Below are 23,075 nucleotides of genomic sequence, written 5' to 3'. Positions count from 1 at the left end.
CAGGTAGTATAGTCAGCATGGATACGCTGGACAAAGGGATGATTCACATCCTGGGCAGGACGGCACGGGATTTCATCATGCAACTTAGAATGGTGTGCAATTTAAAAGTTATGAATTGTTTATTTATGGAATTTTCCATTTGATTTTTGAAGCATGTTTGATGGGATAACTGAAACTGCAGAAAGTAAAATTGCGGATAAGGGGGGACTACTGTAACAGTACAGGCCACTGGCCTGTGTTTGTTTTGGTTGGCCAATGCCTGGGCTATAGGGCTTTTTTACTTTGTGTGAGTCCCTGATTATTACTACAAATTTAGGCTGATAGAGATTAAGTAAAATACTTAGAGGCTTACATAATATTAATATGTAAATCTTAAATTTGTGTTTGTATTTATTGTAATAAAACATCATTTAAAACCATTTCCAATTGACCATAAGTTTATTCAAGTCAGAGACTGTCTTCTATAGCTTTGATGGTGTTACAAGGTCCAAAGCATTGGTATTCAGTAAACATAAGTTGAATAAATAAATTTTTGTATTTAATTGTTAATGTAGTCAAAAACCACATTTCTCTCTCTTTAGGCCAGAAAAGGCCGGACAACCATTGTGATAGCTCATCGTTTGTCTACAGTTCGTAATGCTGATGTCATTGCTGGTTTTGATGATGGAGTCATTGTGGAGACAGGAAATCATGATGAACTCATGAAAGAGAAAGGTGTTTACTTCAAACTTGTCACAATGCAGGTATAGTTTAACTCTAGAATTTTCCCAGATTATCTCAGTGATAAACTGATTTTGCTATGTTAATACTAAATTTAAATATTATTTGATTATCTTGAAAATCAGGAAAAAGTACTTGGGGAATTCAGGATTAGACCAGTGTTTTAGATATTTTTTTTCCTCTTGAATTGAGGGAAAACGAAAAAGGATAATTTGAGAAAAGTTTAAGAATGTTTAATGGTGAGCTATCCCATTAGCCACATGTGGCTACTGAGCATTTGAACAGTGGATAGTCTAAATTGAAATGTAGTAAGAAATGTACACCAGATTCTGGAGGCTTAGTACAAAAAAAGAATGCAAAATATCTCAATGAAATATGAAGAATAAGATCTAGTCTATAGAAATATGGAGAAACTACAATCAACAACAAATTACTGTATAACTTCAAGTAGCTAGTTGAGAGAATTTTGAATGTTCCTGCACAAAGAGGTGACAAATGATTTATGAATATGCTAATTACCTGATATGATCATTACACACTGTATACATATATATAAATATGACATTAATGAGTAATATGTACTCCATAAATATATACAATTATCAGAGGTCAATTAAGAAAAATAAATAAAGAAAAAAGAAAAAAATTTCAGAGAAAGAAGTAGATTAGAAATTACCAGAAACTGGGGGGAAGGAATAATGAGAAGTCACTGCTTAATGGGTACAAAGTTTGTGTTTAGGGTGACAAAAAAGTTTTGGAAATAGAGGCGGTGGTCACACAACATTGTGAATGTAATTAAATCCATTCAATTATATGTTTAAAAATGCTTAAAATGGTAAACCTTATGTTATATATATTTTACCACAATAAAAAAAAGAAGAAAAAATACCTCAGTCATTTTTTATATTTATTACATGTTGAAATGATAATGTCATTGAATATCAACAATACCTTGGATATCTTAGGTTAAATAAAATATACAATTAAAATTTTATCTTTTTTACATTTTTTAATGTGAGTACTAGAAAATTTTAAATGACAAATGTGGTTCACAGTGTGGCTTGCACCATATTTCTCTTGACAGCAGTGATCCAAAGCAAACTTGATTGAGCGAAACACCCACAAAAAGGACATGACAAGATAAGATATGTGGAATGGAATGGAAATTATTTCAGCATATTCAATGGGAATACTTTTTATTTAGTAGTTTTCATATCCAAATATATCACAAAAAGAAAAGATACAGCAGTTTAACCTTATCCTTTCTTGTAATCACTTAAAAATGAATGTTTTCCTTGATAGCTGATGTTCAGTGATTAGTTTTCATTGATTAACTGAGCCTAACCAGCTTATGCATATTTCTCAATTATTTTAGACAGGAGGAAATGAATTTGAATTCGAAAATCCAGCTGGTGAATCCAAAAGTGAAATTGATGCCTTGGAAACGTCTTCAAAACATTTGGGATCCAGTCTAATAAGAAGAAGATCAACTCGCAGGAGTATCCATAGACCAGAAGGCCAAGACAGAAAGCTTAGTACAAAAGAGGCCCTGGTACGGAGGAGGAGGGTGTACACTTTCACGTTTTAAACGCTCCCACCATATCTCCCTCAGTTTAGTGGACTGGGGCTGGCTGGGGTAGGAGTGGGGACAAGACAGAGTTATCTAGAATCCTCCTATTCTATCCTCCAGAGTGTTCCACAAACCAAAATGTCAACATTTTAGAACCAGTTTAGAATTTAAGAACGAAGATTTATAGGACAAGATTTTTAGAATTAGAATTTATAATGTAAAGAAATTATAATGGGTCTTCAAATATCAAAATTTCTATTCTGTTTATCCTTACTTGTAAATACTCTTGTCATGTTCTGAATGCCAGATAAGAGTTAAATGTTTGTGGAAACACCATTCATTTCTTAAGAAATAAAGAAGTACTGTCACATAGTCTCAGCTATTTTGTGAAGCTAAATAGCCGTCAATTGATAAGGAATAAGAATAGGATATATGGGCCGGCCCCGTGGCGCACTCGGGAGAGTGCAGCGGCGCTCCCACTGCGGGTTCAGATCCTATATAGGAATGGCTGGTGCACTCACTGGCTGAGTGCGGTGCGGGCGGCACCACGCCAAGGCTTGCGATTCCCTTACCGGTCACAAAAAGACAAAAAAAAACAAAAAAAGAATAGGATATATTTATTTTTAAAAAATTGTGTGTATGGAAGAACTATACATTATAAAATCCACTTCAGTTCTTTTTTAACTAGCCTGTTGTGAAACTTTGTGTTTTCTAGGTGGAAAATGTACCTCCAGTTTCCTTTTGGAGGATTCTGAAGCTGAATTTAACTGAATGGCCTTATATTGTGGTTGGTGTAATTTGTGCCATTATAAATGGAGGCTTGCAACCAGCATTTGCAATAGTATTTTCAAAGATTATAGGAGTAAGTGTTTATGTCCATTTTTAAAAAATTTATTTGTGAGTCCTGACTGAAGAATGAATTGACTGTTTGTATTTGTACCAGCACACATAAGCCACAAAAACCATACCTTTATATAAAACTAACTGGCTTGAAGATGTAAGAATAGAAGTCAAGGGCTGGCTGGTTAGCTCAGTTAGAGCATGATGCTGATAACACCAAGGTCAAGGGTTCAGATCCCTGGACCAGCCAGCCATCAAAAAAAAGAATAGAAGTCTAGTTTGTAATAGGAAAGCTAATTTTGTGAACCTTCCTTTGTCTAGGCAGTTGGTTTCTGTCCTAGGGCCTGTCCTTCACTGTCCCTGAAATAGTCAGTAAAACCAATGAGATGACTTTTTTATATCTGCCAACATCTTAGCAAACTTCAGAAACCATCATTTCAGCAATGTAGAAAGTTCCTCGTGTTTTTGTCAGACTGGCTTAAGAATGTTCTCTGACATACACACTTGCCTGGATATGAGCAGTCCTAGATGCTACCTCTAAAAGATGTCCTTTTCGTCTCACTTGCTAAGATCGAAACCAAAAGGAATGGCTTCCTAAAGGTTAAGGTTGCTGTATGTTAACCTGATTTTAAGGGTGGCATTTTCAACAGTAAAGATCCAATCTGGGCAGATATGCTCTGTGTTTCATGACAGATGTTCAGATATTAAGCTTAGGACATCCTTGCCATAGCTGCCGAAAACATTGTGGACAAAGAGATTGGTTGCCACAAGAAGCATAAGCCAAACGCTAACTTTTGATTTTACAAAAAAATGCAGAACTATTCAAGTCTAACCATGTCTGGGTAGCTTATTTCAGGCTGATATTCATGTTTAATGTATTCATCCAAGAAATTTTTTTCAGTGTTTGCTCTGTGCCAGGTATATTTCTAGATGCTGAAAACATACTGAGAAGGAGACAAAATATCTGATTCTGTGGTGCATATGTTCTAGGAAAGGGATCAGCAACCTTTTTCTGTAAAGGGTAAGGGAATAAGTATTTCTGGCTCGCAGGCCATATGGTTTCTGTTGCAAATACTCAACTCTGCCCTTGTAGTGCAAAAGTAACCATATACAAGAAGGAAACAAATGAACATGGCTGTGTTCTGTTAAAACATTAGATAAATATTTGACTGGTGGCCCATTGTTTGCTGATCCCTATTTTAACATGCTTGAAGACAGGGCAGTAGACAGTGACATCATTAGAAAAAAATTGGAGGTGGTAAGTTAGGAATGGGTTTGGCTGTGTGTAACAAAAACTCAACTTACAGATTTTATGTTTTTCTCATTCATCACGTAATAAGACCGGAGGAAGGTGATCCAGGGCTGACATGTCAGCTCCTAGATATTGGGTAGGCAACCAGCCATCTGCCTCAATGAAGATAGTGGGCCCTTGGTCAGATTACTAAAGATTATCTTTAGGTCATTTCTTGCTGGCCGTGTTACCTTGAGCAAGCTAATTAACCTCTGTGTGCTTCGGTTTCTATGTAAAATGGTAGTGATAATGGAACAAACTTCAGGACATGGTTGTGAGAAAAAAAGGAATAGTATACATGAACTTGCTTAGAATAATGCTTGGCACAGAGTAAGAATTCAGTGATTGTTAGCTATTATTTTTGTTGGAATGACTTCAAGAAAAATTGATTTAATCTCTTCTAAAAGCCACCCTTTTTTTAATCAGAGGATAAAATTGTCTGGGTTGGGTTAGGAATGTGGCTTTCTTACAAGACTGATTTTGGCCCCCTGCATAGGGAGATGGGTATTTTCTTTCCCTGTGAAGTGATTATTCTCTGTGTTCCTTGAGCCCAAGACATTCCGTTAGCCCTCTCACTGTCTCTGGAAAGGTTTCCATGTATGGTGTAGGTCAGCTGGCTGTAATTCCCATCGGGCTCTCCAACTGACCATCCTACAAAGAAGGCTGGCTCAAGGGACCTCCTTTCTTCTTTAAAGGCCTGAGCTGAATGAATGACCAACTCTCCCTGGTTCACCAAAACCACATCAGCAGATATTCTCCAGGCACCTCAAGACAGTTGAAATGTCCAAATAGTAAATCAACAAATTGCCCTACAATGCAGTTCCCCCCTCCCCCGGGGGAAGAAGAGAGTATTTATTCTCATTTCTACTTTCTGTGGTAGAGATGGTACTCATTACTCCAAGAGGGAATGTGAGAAGAAAAACATTGGATCAATTTATGAATGACAGACCCATTCTTGGTCTCTGAGGGAGGCAGAATGTAGACACCTTTAAGGTTGGCATTAGGGAAGCCAGCCTGATTTCCAGTATAGTAAGGTTCTCCTGCCTCCCAAATACTGTGTTAGATGGGAAATGGGTCAGACTCGGAATAGTTTCTTCAGTGATTGAACTAAAAACCGTTTAAATATTTTCTCACAGATTTTTACAAGAGATGAGGATCCTGATACAAAACGACAGAATAGTAACCTGTTTTCACTACTGTTTCTAATCATTGGAATTATTTCTTTTATTACATTTTTTCTTCAGGTAAATGTATTTTTACTTCATTCATTTTGGGAAATGCATCATTATTCAACTGGGGGAATTTATAAACGTGCGCGTGATTTGCCTTTTAGGAGAATTTCTCCTCTATTAACTTGGCTACTAACAGCCGAGTGTTTTGGGCATGTATTAAACAAAGATGTTTTGCCTACTCTGACTCCCTTGCTTCCCTTCTTATCCCACCCTCACCTCCCCCAACTGGGAATATTGAGGAAATCAGAGGGAACAGAGTGTTTGATCTAATGTGATGATTGGAAATGAAAGGTGGAAACTCAAAAGGGGGATTGGTGGAGCCCTGAGTACCATGTTTGGATGTAAGCACTGCCAGTATATTTAAATACTCAAAGAAATGTCTTTCTGTGTTCTAAAAGCAACAGCAACAACAACAAACAAACAAAACCCCAGAAGCAGGTCACACTGATTTTTAAAAGGGTTTGAAGAGTTTACCCAACTTTTGCTAAAGGAGAAAAAAACCCTTTTAATGATGGAAGAATGTCAGTCCTCAAACAAAAACTCTAAGAAGCATTTGTAAAGAGTCACGTTTTACAGCTTGAGAATCATCTGGCTGAAATGAAATTGCAAGGGAATTAAGTGCTGTGAAAGTTGAGTGTGGTAAGACAGTGTGGGTGTTGATATTAGACCCAGGTTTCAGTACTAGTCGCACCAGTTCCTAATTTTGTGTCCTTGGATAAATAAGTAATTTAAACTGTGTAAGTCTCCGTTTCCTTATCTGTAAAACAGAAATAATGGTGCCTGCCTCTTTTTTTTTTAATTTTTAATTTTTTATTGGTTATGAATATTCATGGTGTACAAAGCAAATTGTCACCATTTGTGCCTGAGATGTAACAGCCGGATTCACACTGGCAGCATGCCTATTACCACAAATTGTGATTATACCCCATGTCTCCCACCTAATTATCCCCTCAACTATCCCTGACCTCCCTCCCCATCCCCCTTTCCCCACTCCATTTTGTATCCCTAGGTATGTTCTCTCCCTCTGCAAGTCCAACACACTACTGTGGTCTTTTTCCTTCCTTCTTTCTCTCTCAGCTCCCACTTATGAGTGAGGACATATGGTATTTATCCCTCTGTGCTTTGCTTATTTAACTCAACATAAGTTTCTTGAAGCTCATCCACGTTGTTGCAAATGGGAGAATTTCATTCTTTTTTATGGCTGAGTACTATTCCATGGTGTGTATATACCACGTTTTCCTTATCCAATCGTCCTTCAATGGACAGTTAGGTTGGTTCCTTATCTTGTGGTGCTTGCCTCTTGATGATCAAAAGAGATCATGCCATCAAGTGCCCAGACCTGTGTGAGGTACTAGTAACCACTCAAATCACTTAAGTGAATCAATGATTAGCCGCATGTAACTTTTTAAGATAAAATTCTGAATAGATTTCTTTCTTTAATATGTTGTAGGCATGTAATTAATTTTTTAAATAAGCAGAATATTGTTCTGGAGATTACAGGAGGTGCAAAAGGAAAAAGACTGGACTCTTTCTTTACTCAGTACTTAAAGTCTCATTGGGGCATTTGACCTTACTTGAATAAATGTGACGCTCTAACTACATCCAAGATTGCCATAGCAACGGTTAATACCACAGGTGCTTGGAGAAGGTACAGGATGCTCAGTGTGAAGTTGGTTAAGGAATTTGGAGGGAGGTGAGCTTTGAGCTGGTCCCTTAAACTTTGACAATTTGGATTGGCAAAGCAAAGGAAGTTAGAACAGTACTTTTATAATGGGATGGGGCTTGGGCAGACTGGGGCCTAGCTTGCCTGGCAAACTACAGTGAGAACAAAGACTCTGAGGTATAGGTCCTCAGAAGTGCAGAGACAGTGTAGTGCCTGAGGATGTCACAATGCCCAACCCCTCATTTTACAAACATAGGGAGGGAGCTCAGAGGGTGATTAAAAGCTCAGGCTCTGGGTTCCCATTCTGATTAGGATTCTCATAGACCTGGCTCCAGGTTCCAACTCTGCCACCTTCTAACTGTGGCCTCTGCAACTTATTAGCCTCTCTAAACCTCAGTTTCTTCTGTAAAGTGGGGATTTTACAGTTGTCATAAGGACTTAATGACGTAATGTATGTAAATTACAGTGTCAGAGGAAGTGCTAAACAAAGGCTAGCTCTCAACAAAAATAACAATAGTAATATTCCTGCAGTGGGCAAGATATGTCATATCCCTTTCAGTCAAAAAGCAGAAACTTTAATGTGGTCACTTCTAAGCAAACTTAAGCACTTTATTAATTTTAGGCTTAAACTCGATTACTCTAGGATATTTTCCCTCTCCTCTGTCTCCCTGCATTGGCGTCTGTATTAGCAGAGGGGTCATGTAGCCTCACAGCAGTGTGTGGAGGGGTATGGTCTAAGGACACTGGGAGCCCTCCTGCATGCTGGTGACCTGCGGGGTCTGTGGCCCCATCTGGCCTTCAGTTACAAGGTCCACCTGGCTAACCCCTTTATAGGGACCACATAGAAGAGTTGGCTCTTTCTTCACTTGAACTCTTTGCATGTGTTTCTTTCCTCTCCCAGTATTGTCCCTCATGCTACTTGGGGGTGTAGAGAAGAGGTGGTTGCCCTCCTCTGTTTCTCTGAATCTGCAGGAGATTGGGGGGCTGTTTTCAGGGCCTCTTCTCTTCTGAGGCACCATACAGCCCGGTCCACTCTGCTTCCCCATGCCATTATGTGGCAGCCCCATCTGTAAACGGCCACTTCCCATTCCAGAAAGAAAGGGGAGCGTGGCTGCTTCCTGGTCCTGTATCCCCAAACCCTCTGCAGTGAGGACTCCATTGCGCTTCCTCCCCTGGTGGGGCCTGGCATGGCGGCACACTCACATTCACTGTGCTCTTTCCAGTAATTCTGTTCCCTCCTCCCAGACGCAGAAGGGCTTGTCCTTAAAGGGTGGGGAGCAACAGTGCAGAAAGTTCTCTCTCAGCAAGCCTTCTTCCCCACCTATTTTGCTTTTAGGCTTTGGGTTTTTTCAACTTGAAAACTGTGAATTTGATATCTTTGTATTCTGCATCCTTTATGGCTGGGGTGACTGTAAATTCCTGTTTTCCTAGATTACACTTCAGATTCTAGTGTAATTATTAATGGCAGCCCTTTTCACTCTCAAAAGTGTCCCAGTTTAGATGAAACATAATATATCCACCCTGTCAGAGTGCCCCCTGCCTTGGTTACACTATCAGCTTCCTCAGTGATAGACCCCTATTTACTGGGTAAAAAAAGTAGGGGTGGGAGTGGGGGACAAAGAAACACATTTCCTAATAAATCCCTGATCAGCCTGTGAGCCAGTTAGGAAAGGCAGTTGTCAGTTTCAGAACTGGCCACACCATTAATGTATCTTGCACCGTAGCACATGTCACAGAAACACAGCAAGCCCTAGAAGTCGGGCTTTCTGACCTCGTTGAGTTATCCTGCTTTAGCAATGACAAGGAGTCCCCCTCCTTTTGTGTAATTGATGGCTGGGTCTCTGACAAGTCTTCTGTGTGACATGTTCTCATTGTTCACAGGGATTCACGTTTGGCAAAGCCGGAGAGATCCTCACCAAGCGCCTCCGATACATGGTTTTCAGATCCATGCTGAGACAGGTATGTCATGTCTATCGAGAGTTGTGCCCTGGGATGTATAGAGCCCCCAACTTCTGCTACGTGGACTCGGGCAGTGGGTTACACTGAGTAATTCTGTCAGGTTACTCAGACTGAGCTCCTGTATTGGTCATCCCTTGGTCTCATCTCAGAGATGCAGCCAAACACCCCCAGGTGCAGGCTTAGCAATTGCTGTCTGTTTGCTGCAGTTGGGCACAAGGAATTGGATTGCTTTGAGACAGAGTCTCCGGAGTGGATTCACTTCCAGCCTTTTATCTCAGCAGCTGTGGGCAGTGGAGGCAGAAGTGATCTTCCACATCCCGCATCCCTTTCCTCTCTTTCCTTCTTTCTCCTGGGAAACCCAGGACACTTGTGTATCCTTTCTTTCCACAAATCAAAATTTTTCAGCCCATTCCTCAATGCCCACTTTTTTTTGCTGGGGCTAGACCAATATTCTGATTGAAGCTTCAATGTTACTAACTAGCTGATAATGACTTAATGGAGTGCCTCTCACATTTCATACCTTCCAAACCCTAACAGATATGTGAATGTTTTCCTTGGGAGAGGGGATAGGGGATTATGGGAATGTAACCAGAGCAGCCCAGTTCAAAGGAGAACGTTTCTTTAATAATCATGAAAATTTTGTATGTGGGGCCGGCCCATGGCTCACTCGGGAGAGTGTGGTGCTGATAACACCAAGGCCACAGGTTCAGATCCCATATAGCGATAGCCGGTTGCTCACTGGCTGGGCATGACAACACCAAATCAAGGGTTAAGATCCCCGTACTGGTTCTTAAGAAAAAAAAATTGTACGTGACTTAATAACTTTACATTTTAAAGTCACTAGTTGCTTGCCATCGAATAAAATGATGCTCTAGAAGGCTATCTTAGATGTGCCAGGGATACTTGAACTCTGGCTGAGAAGCATCAGTTTTCTGTGTTAGGGGTTCTAGAGGACATTCACATTTTCCCAGCTGTCTTTGGTTCCTCAGTCTTTTCCCTCTCCTCCCACCACCAGTTAAAAAGAAGACATATTTATGGGAATTGCTAGCTAGTAAGTGACAAAGCCAGGACTGAATCTGATGAGTGAGAGGGCACTGTTTGGTGGGAGACCCTGTCCTTGCACTCTCAGGTCAAACCATATCTATAACTGAGATTCCACTTAGGCTTGAGGCTGACCTTGGTCCCTGACCAAGTACCCCATTACCCTACCAGCCTCCAGGCCAACTCCTAGATGCATTATACTTTTTGAACTGAGCTAATGGTTTGTGTAATGTCCTCTCCATAAATTGTTAAATAGGGCAAACATATTTTAAGTGTCTTCTGCTTACAAGGCATAGTATTAAGTATTTTCAGGCATTTAAACCTGAATGGTTCCTGTCTTCAAGGAAGTTACATTCCAGTGGGGAGACAAATAAGCTCTTAAGAATATTAAAAGCAAATTGATACAAGCAATAATGAATTATAGCACTTTGTTTATTTGAATATTTTGAGGAAAAATGTTAGATACTACTTTAATTCAAATCACCAGTTCAGATAACTTCTTTGGGATCATAGTTATTTGTAACAGACATAAATTCATACTTCCAATCCACAATCTTCTTTGTATTTTTGTATTCAAAAATATAAGTGGTTTTACAAAGAAAATTCTGTGTTATGTTGAATGTTACATTTAATCTGAATTGCCTTTGTTGATTTGCTTTTAACTCCATTCATCTATGCTGCCCTGAAATACAGTTACCTAACTCCTTGTTCAACTTCTCTATTGCATGTCAAATAAGCATTTCATACTTTAACGTTTCCAAGTCGAACTTTTGACTCTCCCCTCCCTACCAGGCTTACTCCTTACCTACTCTTCTCCTGGATCCGTAAATGACAGCTCCATTCTACCAGTTGTTCAGGCTAAAAGCCCTGGAGTCATCTTTGACTCCTCTCTCTCTGTTTAATATTACAATAGCCTAACCAGTCTCAGTCTCCATCTTTGTCTCAATCCAGTAGGTTCACTTCACAACAGCCAGATTCATTCTTCTAAAATATAAGCAAATCACATGTCTGTGCCCAAAACCTGCTGAAGTCTTCTCATATCTCTCAGGGTAAAGTCTGGACTCTTTGTGGTTGCCTATAAGGTTGGATATGATGTGTCCCCACTACCTCTCAAACCTCATCTCCCACAACAGTCTGCTCCATACACAGCGGCTCTCTGCATAAGGATGTGGGAGGGGAAGATCAGGGAAGCTAAATAAGGACAGAAATCTATCCAGAGGAAGAGGCAGCTTTTACAGATTCACACGAAGTTTCTTTTTAGACTACTGGCTGACTTTAAGGCTTTCTTGCTAGTGCTTGGACAGGTCAAGTATGCTTTTGCCTCGACACCTTTGCACATACTCTTTCTTTCTTCCCACATATATTCTCATTCCTTCCTTTATCCAGGTTTCTGCTCAAGTGTCACCTTACGAAAGACTTCTCTTTCTCCTCCCCAGTCTCTAAAATAGTACCTTCTCTTACTTTTTTCTCCTTCTTACCCTGCTCTGTTTTTCTAAATAGCATTTAGTATCACCTGACATGGTATATATTTATTTATTTGTGCCTTCCATCTCTAGAACCTAGGCTTTATGAAAACAACAACTTTTGTCTTTTTTTTTGTTGTTCATTGTTGTATAGATTCAACACTTAAAATCATGCTTGGGACAAAGTAGGCACTCAGAAAATTTTTGGACAAATGAAATAATCTATTTATGTATTTGTACAGTAAGTCCCTTTCTTGTCTTTTGAATATCAAATCCTGAGTACTAAGTGCCGGGGATATTAGTGATAAACAAAACTGACTCTTTCACTTCCCTCCTGGAGCTAAATTTCCTAAATGGGGCTTTAAGATCATAAAATCATGCTCTGTGCCACAGGACGTGAGCTGGTTTGATAATCCTAAAAACACCACTGGAGCATTGACTACCAGGCTCGCCAATGACGCTGCTCAAGTTAAAGGGGTACGTGCCTCCCTTCTGTTACTTTTTGCCTTAATTGACCATTTTGAACCTCTGCATGAAACTACTTTTCTCATTACAGGTGTTAATTCTTGTTGTCATTAAGAAAATATTAAACAAACATCTAACCTACAAATATATCACTGTTTATAGCAAAAATGTTAACTATTTTAACATTATATACTATATAGCATATAGATAATTTATAAGCTTTCTTTCGTTATTGCTATGTTATTTATGCTTTTAACAAGATACATGTAGAATTGTTATTTAGAAAAGGAAGTATTTATCAGCATATCATGAGGGATTTGTCTATTTTAGTGCTCAATCAACAGCTACTGTAATTGCTACTGAAAAGAGGATGTGTGTAGTTAATGTAGGAAAGTTTAGGGATACTACACTTCAGAAAGGAAAGAAGAAAATATTCTAAAAAATAGGTTGAAAGAAATAAAAACATTAAAAATTAAAGCAAGGGTAGAAGGAATAACTTTATCAGACTATAAAACTTAAATTTGCTGCTACACGAATCTCTTTAATTGATATAACTAGAAACCGTTGAACCAGCAGCTTTTGATATTTGGCTAAAGCGACAATTTCTTCTACAACGACAACTGTTTATGGCAAAAATCCACAAGATGATGTAGAGTTTGAAAAAAATCATGTGTTTTCTGCTGCGTCTCCCCTCCACCCCCACTTACCAATCTGTAAGTTTTAGACTTTCTGTAAGGTAGTACTGTACTAACATTTCTTCTAACATACTAGTATGTGGCTTCTGTAAAAATAAATTAGGTTATGAATATGGAAGCACAAAGAAAGTTACAAAGTTGCAATATAAATATATAAATCTTAGGAATTGTTTTAATACAGATATCTTTGCTTAAAGCAAACAAATCAGCAAAAATCAAGGTTTAGATCAAGTTGTTTGGAGCCTAACAAAATAAAATGTGCAGCGCTGCTTGAAATAACTTTGAACTTCTTAAAACAGACAAAAGTCCTGCCCTTATGGGGTCTACACGGAATGTCAAATTGTCATAAGTGCTGGGAAAACATGGAAGGAGGATATGGGGGTAGGGGCTTGCTGTTTGTCAAGGAAGCAAAGCCTCACTGGAATGGTGATATTTGCAGGAGGCCTGAGAAAGGAAAGATGATATCCCTGTAGGGGTCTGGAGAGGAATGCTGTATCAGAAGATCAGCAAGTGCAAAGGTGCTGAGGCTGGAGCCTTCCTACACAGTTCCAAAAATAGCAATGAGGATAGAGTGGCCAGAGCAAAGTGAGTGAAAGGAAGAGTCATAAGGGTTGAAGTCAGCATTATATCCGGGATCAGATGGGAAACCATGGTATGTTTTGAACACAGGAGTGATGTGATCTGAAATTTTAAAAGGATCACTCTGGCTGTTGTGTGAATAGGCTGAAGGGGGCAAGAGCAGAGGTAGGGAATTTACTGCAATAATCCAGGAGAGGGATGATAGTGTTTTAGACTAGCGTGGTCACATTAAAGGTGATAAAATGTAGTCAATTCTGGATGTATTTTGAAGACACAGCCAACAGAATTTGTTGAGAAAAAAGGGAATTAAGGATGACTCTAAAGTATTTGACCTGCACAACTGAAAAAATTGAGTTAATTTTTAATAAAATTGGAAAGCCTGTTGGAGGAGCATGTTTGGGGACAAATGAAATGTTCTGTGTGAGACATGATGACTTTGCAATGCCCACTTCTGACGTCCACGTGAAGATGTCAAGAAGACAGGTGGATTTGCATATCTGGAGTTTAGCAGAGAACTCTGGTCTGGAAATATACATTTGGAGATTTTTCAGGGTGGTTTTTAAGAGACAGAATGAGATAGCCAAGGAAGTGTGTGGTGTAGATAGAGACGATGGCAAGTCCTGGGTCCTGAGGTCAGGGCTGTGAGGATGAACCAGTAAAGAAGAGCAAGGAGTGGCCAGTGAGGGAAAAGAGCAGAGCTCTAGAAACAAAACTGAGAAAGTGTTTTAAGGAGCGTGCAATCCAGGATATCCAACACTGCCGATGAGCTTGGAAGATGACTGGACATTTCGCAATGGTGAGCAATGTGGAGGTGCTTATGCTTCTAACTTGAGCTGTCTCAGGGATGTGGTGGGAACAAAAAAGCCTGATAGGAGTGGGCTCAAGAGAAAGGGGGAGAGAAATGAGCCTCAATTTGAGAAATCATTGAAGGACTTTCTGATAAATGCAGAAAGTCCTTCAATGGGGAGGGAGGTGGGGGAGGGAGGTTGAGAAGGACAAAGTATTAGTCTCTATTTATTTTTACTTTAAATTGGTATGAGAATCAATCAAGGAGCTTATGGTCAGTCCATTAGCTAGCTCACTGGAAAAGCCTTTCTGGGACAGTGATCACCGCAGAGAAATTGTGTCTCATGGTTCCTGATCCTATATTGCCTAGCTAAACTTTGCTGCCCTAACTTTAGTATACCTTTTATAGAGACCCTGTTATATGTGCTTATTTGGCCAATACACGTGTCCCATAACCCATTTGGTATGGAAGACACAATCCTAGAGGGAGCACCAACTCAGTCCCTTGTAGCAGAACCTGTGCAGATGCAGTCCGGGCATTCTGTGTTGCAGCCCTCTTCCCCTCCTCTTAAATTCCTCTGGAGTTATCACCTGCCTTAGACCAGTGCGTTCCTGTATTTGTAAATCTGATGGTCCGTCCTTTCACTCTACAGTGTTGTTCATGAGGCCCTTTGCTGTATCCAGTGGTCTCTAATTGCCTGCTGGTGTGTACTGTCTGCTTTTCATGTGTTTCCTCAAAGGCATCTCAAACTGGCACTTCCGTGGCCCCCCTAGCATGACAAATGCACACTTGTATGAGCCACTATGAGACAAAACTGTTTTTCAGAACTTAAAACAGTGGCTAAAAAGGAAACATCAGGGAAGAGGAAACAAGCAGGTTGGTGCATGCCATCGAACTAGGAAAGCCCCGTATGGCTGTTACTGCAAATTGGCTGAGAGAGAACAGCTGTATCCACCTTACACCACTAGCTGTGTATGGTGGGGGGTATGCGTGTGTATATATAAAAACATATACACACTTATACCCATATATACACACATAGATATACGTTTGCATATATGTGTTTGTCTGTCTGTCTATTTATATTCCACAGTAGGAAGTAGTCTAATTAATTTTTTATATATAAAAATATCTGAAGCAAGCTATGCTGTCACAAGGCAGGGCCAACTGGAGTTTGTGTGTTTATAGTTAGTGATGTTGTTCATCTAGGTTAAATTTTTTTGTATTTAACTTCCCCATCAATTAAATTTTTTCTTAGATGTGTTTGTGATTGTAAGCTATTGAAGTAACTTAATCTTGCTAAACATAAATCAGAAGAAAGTATATCTCAATATTTTCCTGTGAAATAGTGGGCTTTTTAATTTTATCTTGGTAGGAGGCTAGAGTTCTGCAGAGAAGAAAGCAAACCACAGCCATATAGAAATCAAAAGCAACTAGGTCTTTAAAAAAACTTTTTTTTTCCTCTGGGAGAAGGTGGTTGAGGGAAGGGTGAAATTAAATATTTCTGATTTCAAAAGGAAAGTTTAGGAAATAGATTTTTTTTTTCAGTAAGCCCAAATATTTTAAAATTAGAGTTCAGCGACGTGATGGTATTTTTTTTTTTTAATTTTATTTTGTCGACATACATTGTAGCTGATTAATGCTCCCCATCACCAAAACCTCCCTCCCTTCTCCCTCCCCCCCTCCCCCCCAACAATGTCCTTTCTGTTTGTTTGTTGTATCAACTTCAAATAATTGTGGTTGTTATATCTTCTTCCCCCCCCGCCCCAGTTTGTGTGTGTGTGTGTGTATGTGTGTGTGTGAATTTATATATTAATTTTTAGCTCCCTCCAATAAGTGAGAACATGTGGTATTTCTCTTTCTGTGCCTGACTTGTTTCACTTAATATAATTCTCTCAAGGTCCATCCATGTTGTTGCAAATGGCAGTATTTCATTCGTTTTTATAGCTGAGTAGTATTCCATTGTGTAGATGTACCACATTTTCTGAATCCACTCATCTGATGATGGGCATTTGGGCTGGTTCCAACTCTTGGCTATTGTAAAGAGTGCTGCGATGAACATTGGTGAACAGGTATACCTTCGACTTGATGATTTCCATTCCTCTGGGTATATTCCCAACAGTGGGATGGCTGGGTCGTATGGTAGATCTATTTGCAATTGTTTAAGGAACCTCCATACCATTTTCCATAGAGGCTGCACCATTTTGCAGTCCCACCAACAATGTATGAGAGTTCCTTTTTCTCCGCAGCCTCGCCAGCATTTATCGTTCATAGTCTTTTGGATTTTAGCCATCCTAACTGGGGTTAGATGGTATCTCAATGTGGTTTTGATTTGCATTTCCCGGATGCTGAGTGATGTTGAGCATTTTTTCATATGTCTATTGGCCATTTGGATATCTTCCTTAGAGAAATGCCTACTTAGCTCTTTTGCCCATTTTTTAATTGGGTTGCTTGTTTTCTTGTAAAGTTGTTTGAGTTCCTTATATATTCTGGATATTAATCCTTTGTCAGATGTATATTTTGCAAATATTTTCTCCCACTCTGTTGGTTGTCTTTTAACTCTTTTAATTGTTTCTTTTGCTGTGCAGAAGCTTTTTAGTTTGATATAATCCCATTTGTTTATTTTTCCTTTGGTTGCCCGTGCTTTTGGGGTCGTATTCATGAAGTCTGTGCCCAGTCCTATTTCCTGAAGTGTTTCCCCTATGTTTTCTTTAAGAAGTTTTTTTTTTATTTTTTTATTTTATTTTATTTTATTTTATTTATTTATTTATTTATTTATTTATTTATTTATTTATTTATTTATTTATTTATTTATTTATTTATTTTATTTTTTAAATTTTATTTTGTAGATATACATTGTAGCTGATTAATGCTCCCCATCACCAAAACCTCCCTCCCCCCTCCCTCCCCCCCCTCCCCCCCAACAATGTCCTTTCTTTTGTTTGTTGTATCAACTTCAAATAATTGTGGTTGTTATATCTTCTTCCTCCCCCCCCCCCCGGTTTGTGTGTGTATGTGTGTATGTGTGTGTGTGAATTTATATATTAATTTTTAGCTCCCTCCAATAAGTGAGAACATGTGGTATTTCTCTTTCTGTGCCTGACTTGTTTCACTTAATATAATTCTCTCAAGGTCCATCCATGTTGTTGCAAATGGCAGTATTTCATTCGTTTTTATAGCTGAGTAGTATTCCATTGTGTAGATGTACCACATTTTCCGTATCCACTCATCTGATGATGGGCATTTGGGCTGGTTCCAACTCTTGGCTATTGTAAAGAGTGCTGCGATGAACATTGGGGAACAGGTATACCTTCGACTTGATGATTTCCATTGCTCTTGGTATATTCCCAACAGTGGGATGGCTGGGTCGTATGGTAGATCTATTTGCAATTGTTTAAGGAACCTCCATACCATTTTCCATAGAGGCTGCACCATTTTGCAGTCCCACCAACAATGTATGAGAGTTCCTTTTTCTCCGCAGCCTCGCCAGCATTTATCGTTCATAGTCTTTTGGATTTTAGCCATCCTAACTGGGGTTAGATGGTATCTCAATGTGGTTTTGATTTGCATTTCCCGGATGCTGAGTGATGTTGAGCATTTTTTCATATGTCTGTTGGCCATTTGTATATCTTCCTTAGAGAAATGCCTACTTAGCTCTTTTGCCCATTTTTTAATTTGGTTGCTTGTTTGCTTCTTGTAAAGTTGTTTGAGTTCCTTATATATTCTGGATATTAATCCTTTGTCAGATGTATATTTTGCAAATATTTTCTCCCACTCTGTTGGTTGTCTTTTAACTCTTTTAATTGTTTCTTTTGCTGTGCAGAAGCTTTTTAGTTTGATATAATCCCATTTGTTTATTTTTCCTTTGGTTGCCCGTGCTTTTGGGGTCGTATTCATGAAGTCTGTGCCCAGTCCTATTTCCTGAAGTGTTTCCCCTATGTTTTCTTTAAGAAGTTTTATTGTCTCAGGGTGTATATTTAAATCCTTAATCCATTTTGAGTTGATTTTAGTATACGGTGAGAGGTATGGATCTAGTTTCATTCTCCTGCATATCGATATCCAGTTATCCCAGCACCACTTGCTGAAGAGGCAGTCCCTTCCCCAGTGAATAGGCTTGGTGCCTTTGTCAAAGATCAGATGGCAGTAAGTGTGTGGGTTGATTTCTGGATTCTCTATTCTATTCCATTGGTCAGTGTGTCTGTTTTTATGCCAGTACCATACTGTTTTGGTTATTATTGCTTTGTAGTATAGCTTAAAGTCAGGTAGTGTTATGCCTCCAGCTTTATTTTTTTTGCTGAGCATTGCTTTGGCTATTCGTGGTCTTCTATTGTTCCATATAAATGTCTGAATAGTTTTTTCCATTTCTGAGAAAAATGTCTTTGGAATTTTGATGGGGATTGCATTGAATTTGTATATCACTTTGGGTAGTATGGACATTTTCACTATGTTGATTCTTCCAATCCAAGAGCATGGAATATCTTTCCATCTTCTTGTATCCTCTCTAATTTCTCTCAGCAGTGGTTTGTAGTTCTCATTATAGAGATTTTTCACCTCCTTGGTTAACTCAATTCCTAAGTATTTTATTTTTTTGGTGGCTATTGTAAATGGGCAGGCTTTCTTGATTTCTCCTTCTGCATGGTCACTATTGGAGAAAAGAAATGCTACTGATTTTTGTGTGTTGATTTTGTATCCTGCTACTGTGCTGAAATCATTTATCAATTCCAACAGTTTTTTTGTAGAGGTTTTAGGCTGTTCGATATATAGGATCATGTCATCTGCAAACAGGGACAGTTTGACTTCATCTTTTCCAATCTGGATGCCCTTTATTTCCTTCTCTTCTCTGATTGCTCTGGCTAGTACTTCCAACACTATGTTGAATAGGAGTGGTGAGAGTGGGCATCCTTGTCTAGTGCCTGTTCTTAAAGGAAAAGCTTTCAGCTTTTCCCCATTCAGGATGATATTGGCAGTGGGTTTGTCATATATGGCTTTAATTATGTTGAGATACTTTCCCTCTATACCTAACTTATAGAGGGTCTTTGTCATGAATGAGTGCTGAACTTTATCAAATGCTTTTTCAGCATCTATAGAGATGATCATATGGTCCTTGTGTTTGAGTTTATTAATATGGTGTATCACATTTATTGATTTGCGTATGTTGAACCAACCTTGCATCCCTGGGATGAATCCCACTTGATCGTGATGAATAATTTTTCGTATGTGTTGCTGTATTCTGTTTGCTAGTATTTTAGTGAGGATTTTTGCATCTATATTCATCAAGGATATCGGCCTGTAGTTTTCTTTTTTGGTTATATCTTTACCTGGTTTTGGTATCAGGATGATGTTTGCTTCATAGAATGAGTTTGGGAGAGTTGCGTCCGTTTCAATCTTTTGGAATAGTTTGTAAAGAATCGGTGTCAATTCCTGTTTGAATGTTTGGTAAAATTCTGCTGTGAATCCATCTGGTCCTGGGCTTTTCTTTGTTGGGAGCCTTCTGATAACAGCTTCAATCTCCTTTATTGTTATTGGTCTGTTCAAATTTTCTACGTCTTCACGGTTCAGTTTTGGGAGCTTGTGTGTGTCCAGAAATTTATCTATTTCCTCCAGATTTTCAAATTTGTTGGCGTATAGTTGTTTATAGTAGTCTCGAATGATTCCTTGTATTTCAGATGAATCAGTTGTAATATCGCCTTTTTCATTTCTAATTTTTGTTATTTGAGTCTTCTCTCTTCTTTTTTTTGTTAGCCATGCTAATGGTTTGTCAATTTTATTTATCTTTTCAAAAAACCAACTTTTTGATTCGTTGATCTTTTGAATTGTTTTTTGGTTTTCAATTTCATTCAGTTCTGCTCTGATCTTAATGATTTCTTTCCGTCTGCTAACTTTAGGATTGGATTGTTCTTGTTTTTCTAGTTCTTTAAGGTGAAGTGTTAGGTTGTTCACTTGCCATCTTTCTATTCTTCTGAAGTGAGCATTTAATGCAATAAATTTTCCCCTCAATACTGCTTTTGCAGTATCCCACAGGTTTTGGTATGATGTATCATTGTTTTCATTAGTTTCAATAAACTTTTTGATTTCCTGCTTGATTTCTTCTTGGACCCATATGTCATTAAGTAGAATGCTGTTTAATTTCCATGTGTTTGTATAGTTTCCAGAGTTTCGTTTGTTATTAATTTCTAGTTTTAATCCATTGTGGTCTGAGAAGACACATGGGATAATTCCAATTTTTTTGAATTTATTGAGACTTGATTTGTGACCTAATATGTGATCTATCCTGGAGAATGATCCATGTGCTGATGAGAAGAATGAATATTCTGAGGTTGTTGGGTGGAATGTTCTGTAGATATCTGCCAATTCCAATTGGTCTAGAGTCTTGTTTAGATCTTGTGTTTCTCTACTGATTCTTTGCCTAGATGATCTGTCTAATATTGACAGTGGAGTGTTCAGGTCCCCTGCTATTATGGTATTAGTGTCTATTTCCTTCTTTAGGTCTAATAGAGTTTGTTTTATAAATCTGGCTGCTCCAACATTGGGTGCGTACATATTTATGATTGTTATGTCTTCTTGATGGATCAGTCCTTTTATCATTAAGTAGTGTCCCTCATTGTCTCTTTTTATGGTTTTTAGTTTAAAGTCTATTTTGTCAGATATAAGAATAGCCACTCCAGCTCGTTTTTCTTTTCTGTTTGCATGGTAAATCTTTTTCCATCCTTTCACTCTTAGTCTGTGTGAATCTTTATGGGTGAGGTGGGTCTCTTGTAGGCAGCATATAGTTGGGTCCTGCTTTTTGATCCAGTCAGCCAGTCTGTGTCTTTTAATTGGGGAATTTAAGCCTTTAACATTAAGAGTTGTTATTGAAAGGTGTTGATTTATTCCTATCATTTTATTGGTTGTTTGGTTGTCTTAGGTGTCTTTTGTTCCTTGCTTTCTGATTTACTGTTTGGTTTCTGTGTTTGTTGGTTCCTTAGGTTGTAGATAGTGTTTTTGTTAGCTTGTTTTCTCTTCATGAATGCCATTTTTATTGTACTAGCGGGTTTAGATTTTTCTTAGGTTTTTATGGCAGTGGTAGTTATTTTTCAGGAACCAAACCCAGTACTCCCTTGAGGATTTCTTGTAAGGGTGGTCTTGTGGTAGTGAACTCCCGCAGTTTTTGTTTGTCTGAGAAATATACTATTTGCCCCTCATTTCGGAAGGATAGCCTTGCAGGGTAGAGTATTCTTGGCTGGCAATCTTTGTCTTTTAGTATTTTGAAAATATCATCCCATTCCTTTCTAGCTTTTAGGGTTTGTGATGAAAAGTCTGATGTTAACCTGATTGGGGCTCCCTTATAGGTGATTTGACGCTTCTCTCTTGCAGCTTTTAAGATTCTCTCTTTGTCTCTGAGTTTTGCCAATTTGACTATGACATGTCTTGGAGAAGGCCTTTTTGGGTTGAATACGTTTGGAGATCGTTGAGCTTCCTGGATCTGAAGATCTGTGATTTTTCCTATACCTGGGAAGTTTTCTGCCACTATTTTGTTGAATATGTTTTCAATGGAATCTCCATTTTCCTCCCCTTCTGGAATACCCATGACTCGGATATTTGAGCGCTTGAGGTTGTCTGATATCTCTCTCAGATTTTCTTCCATGTCCTTGATTCTTTTTTCTTTCTTTTTGTCTGCTTGTGTTATTTCAAACAGCCCATCTTCAAGTTCAGAGGTTCTCTCTTCAACTTCGACAAGCCTGCTGGTTAAACTCTCCGTTGTGTTTTTTATTTCGCTGAATAACTTCTTCAGTTCAGCAAATTCTGCTACATTTTTTTTCAGGACATTGATTTCCTTGTATATTTCCTCTTTCAGATCCTGTATACTTTTCCTCATTTCATCATGATGTCTAGCTGTGTTTTCTTGTATCTCATTCAGTTTCCTTAGAATTATCACTCGAAATTCCTTGTCAGTTATTTCAAGGGCTTCTTGTTCTATAGGATCTAGAGTATGAGATTTATTAACTTTTGGTGGTGTACTTTCTTGATTTTTTGTATTTCTGGTGTCTTTTTTTGGTGTTTATTCATTGTGGCAGGGGGTTTCTCAGTCCACCGGTTTGAGACTAATGACTAACTAGGATGTTGCTGTGGTTGCCAATTTGGTATGGCTCCCGCTGTGACTGCTCAGTTGGCCTCTAGTGTCTTGTGTGTGTGGTTGCCTCGGGTCTTGGGCTTCTCCGGGGATCCACCTTTCTGGTCAGCTTGTACTCTGCTGGGATGGTGGATCACGTACCACAGGGTGTGTGATCTCTGTTGAGCTTTCACTTTCTGTACAGGACTTCTCCCCGTTCCGTGTGCTCTGGCCCAGGCTGTTAGATCGTGCAGTGGCGACCCCACCGGGTGTGTGGTTTCTGTCGAGTCTCCGCCTCCCTGGCCGCACGTCTCCCCCCTCTGTGCACACTGTGCTGGGCTGGGGCGTGTCTTCTGCAACCCTCGTCTATCAGCTGGGCCTTCAAGACCCTGCTCAGCACCGCCTCGCCCAGGAAGTCTACCAGGTTTCTGCTAGGCACAGACGACCGGTCTCTCTGGGTGCCTTTGTAGCACTGTGTAGATCTTTCTCGGGTCTTGTTCACCTTTGTATCCCCCCGGTAGAAACCGAGTCTAGTGCCTGCCTGCAGCCTGGTCTCCGGCAGGTTCAAGCGGACCTGGGAACTCTCCTACCACACTATTCCCAACCAGAAATTCGTTAGGCTTTTTTCCAAACTGGTGGTCGCAGAGATGGTATCTGTCTCCCAGTAACAGGAAGTTTACC

At 39.2% G+C, this 23,075-nt stretch overlaps 1 protein-coding gene across 1 annotated transcript in view; it reads left to right on the top strand.

The window, feature by feature from the left end:
- ABCB1 (ATP binding cassette subfamily B member 1) overlaps positions 1-23,075 on the top strand; it is a 100,627-nt gene that overhangs the window by 51,790 nt on the left and 25,762 nt on the right. The window contains exons 14-19 of the mRNA XM_063101044.1: positions 582-743; positions 2,096-2,272; positions 3,006-3,152; positions 5,558-5,665; positions 9,198-9,275; positions 12,173-12,256. Coding sequence (XP_062957114.1) covers positions 582-743; positions 2,096-2,272; positions 3,006-3,152; positions 5,558-5,665; positions 9,198-9,275; positions 12,173-12,256 — 756 coding nt within the window. The remainder of the gene's footprint in view (positions 1-581; positions 744-2,095; positions 2,273-3,005; positions 3,153-5,557; positions 5,666-9,197; positions 9,276-12,172; positions 12,257-23,075) is intronic.

Source organism: Cynocephalus volans, chromosome 6 (assembly GCF_027409185.1).
Source record: "Cynocephalus volans isolate mCynVol1 chromosome 6, mCynVol1.pri, whole genome shotgun sequence".
NCBI classification, from domain to species: domain Eukaryota; kingdom Metazoa; phylum Chordata; class Mammalia; order Dermoptera; family Cynocephalidae; genus Cynocephalus; species Cynocephalus volans.
This window is presented reverse-complemented; position numbering and strand designations above follow the sequence as displayed.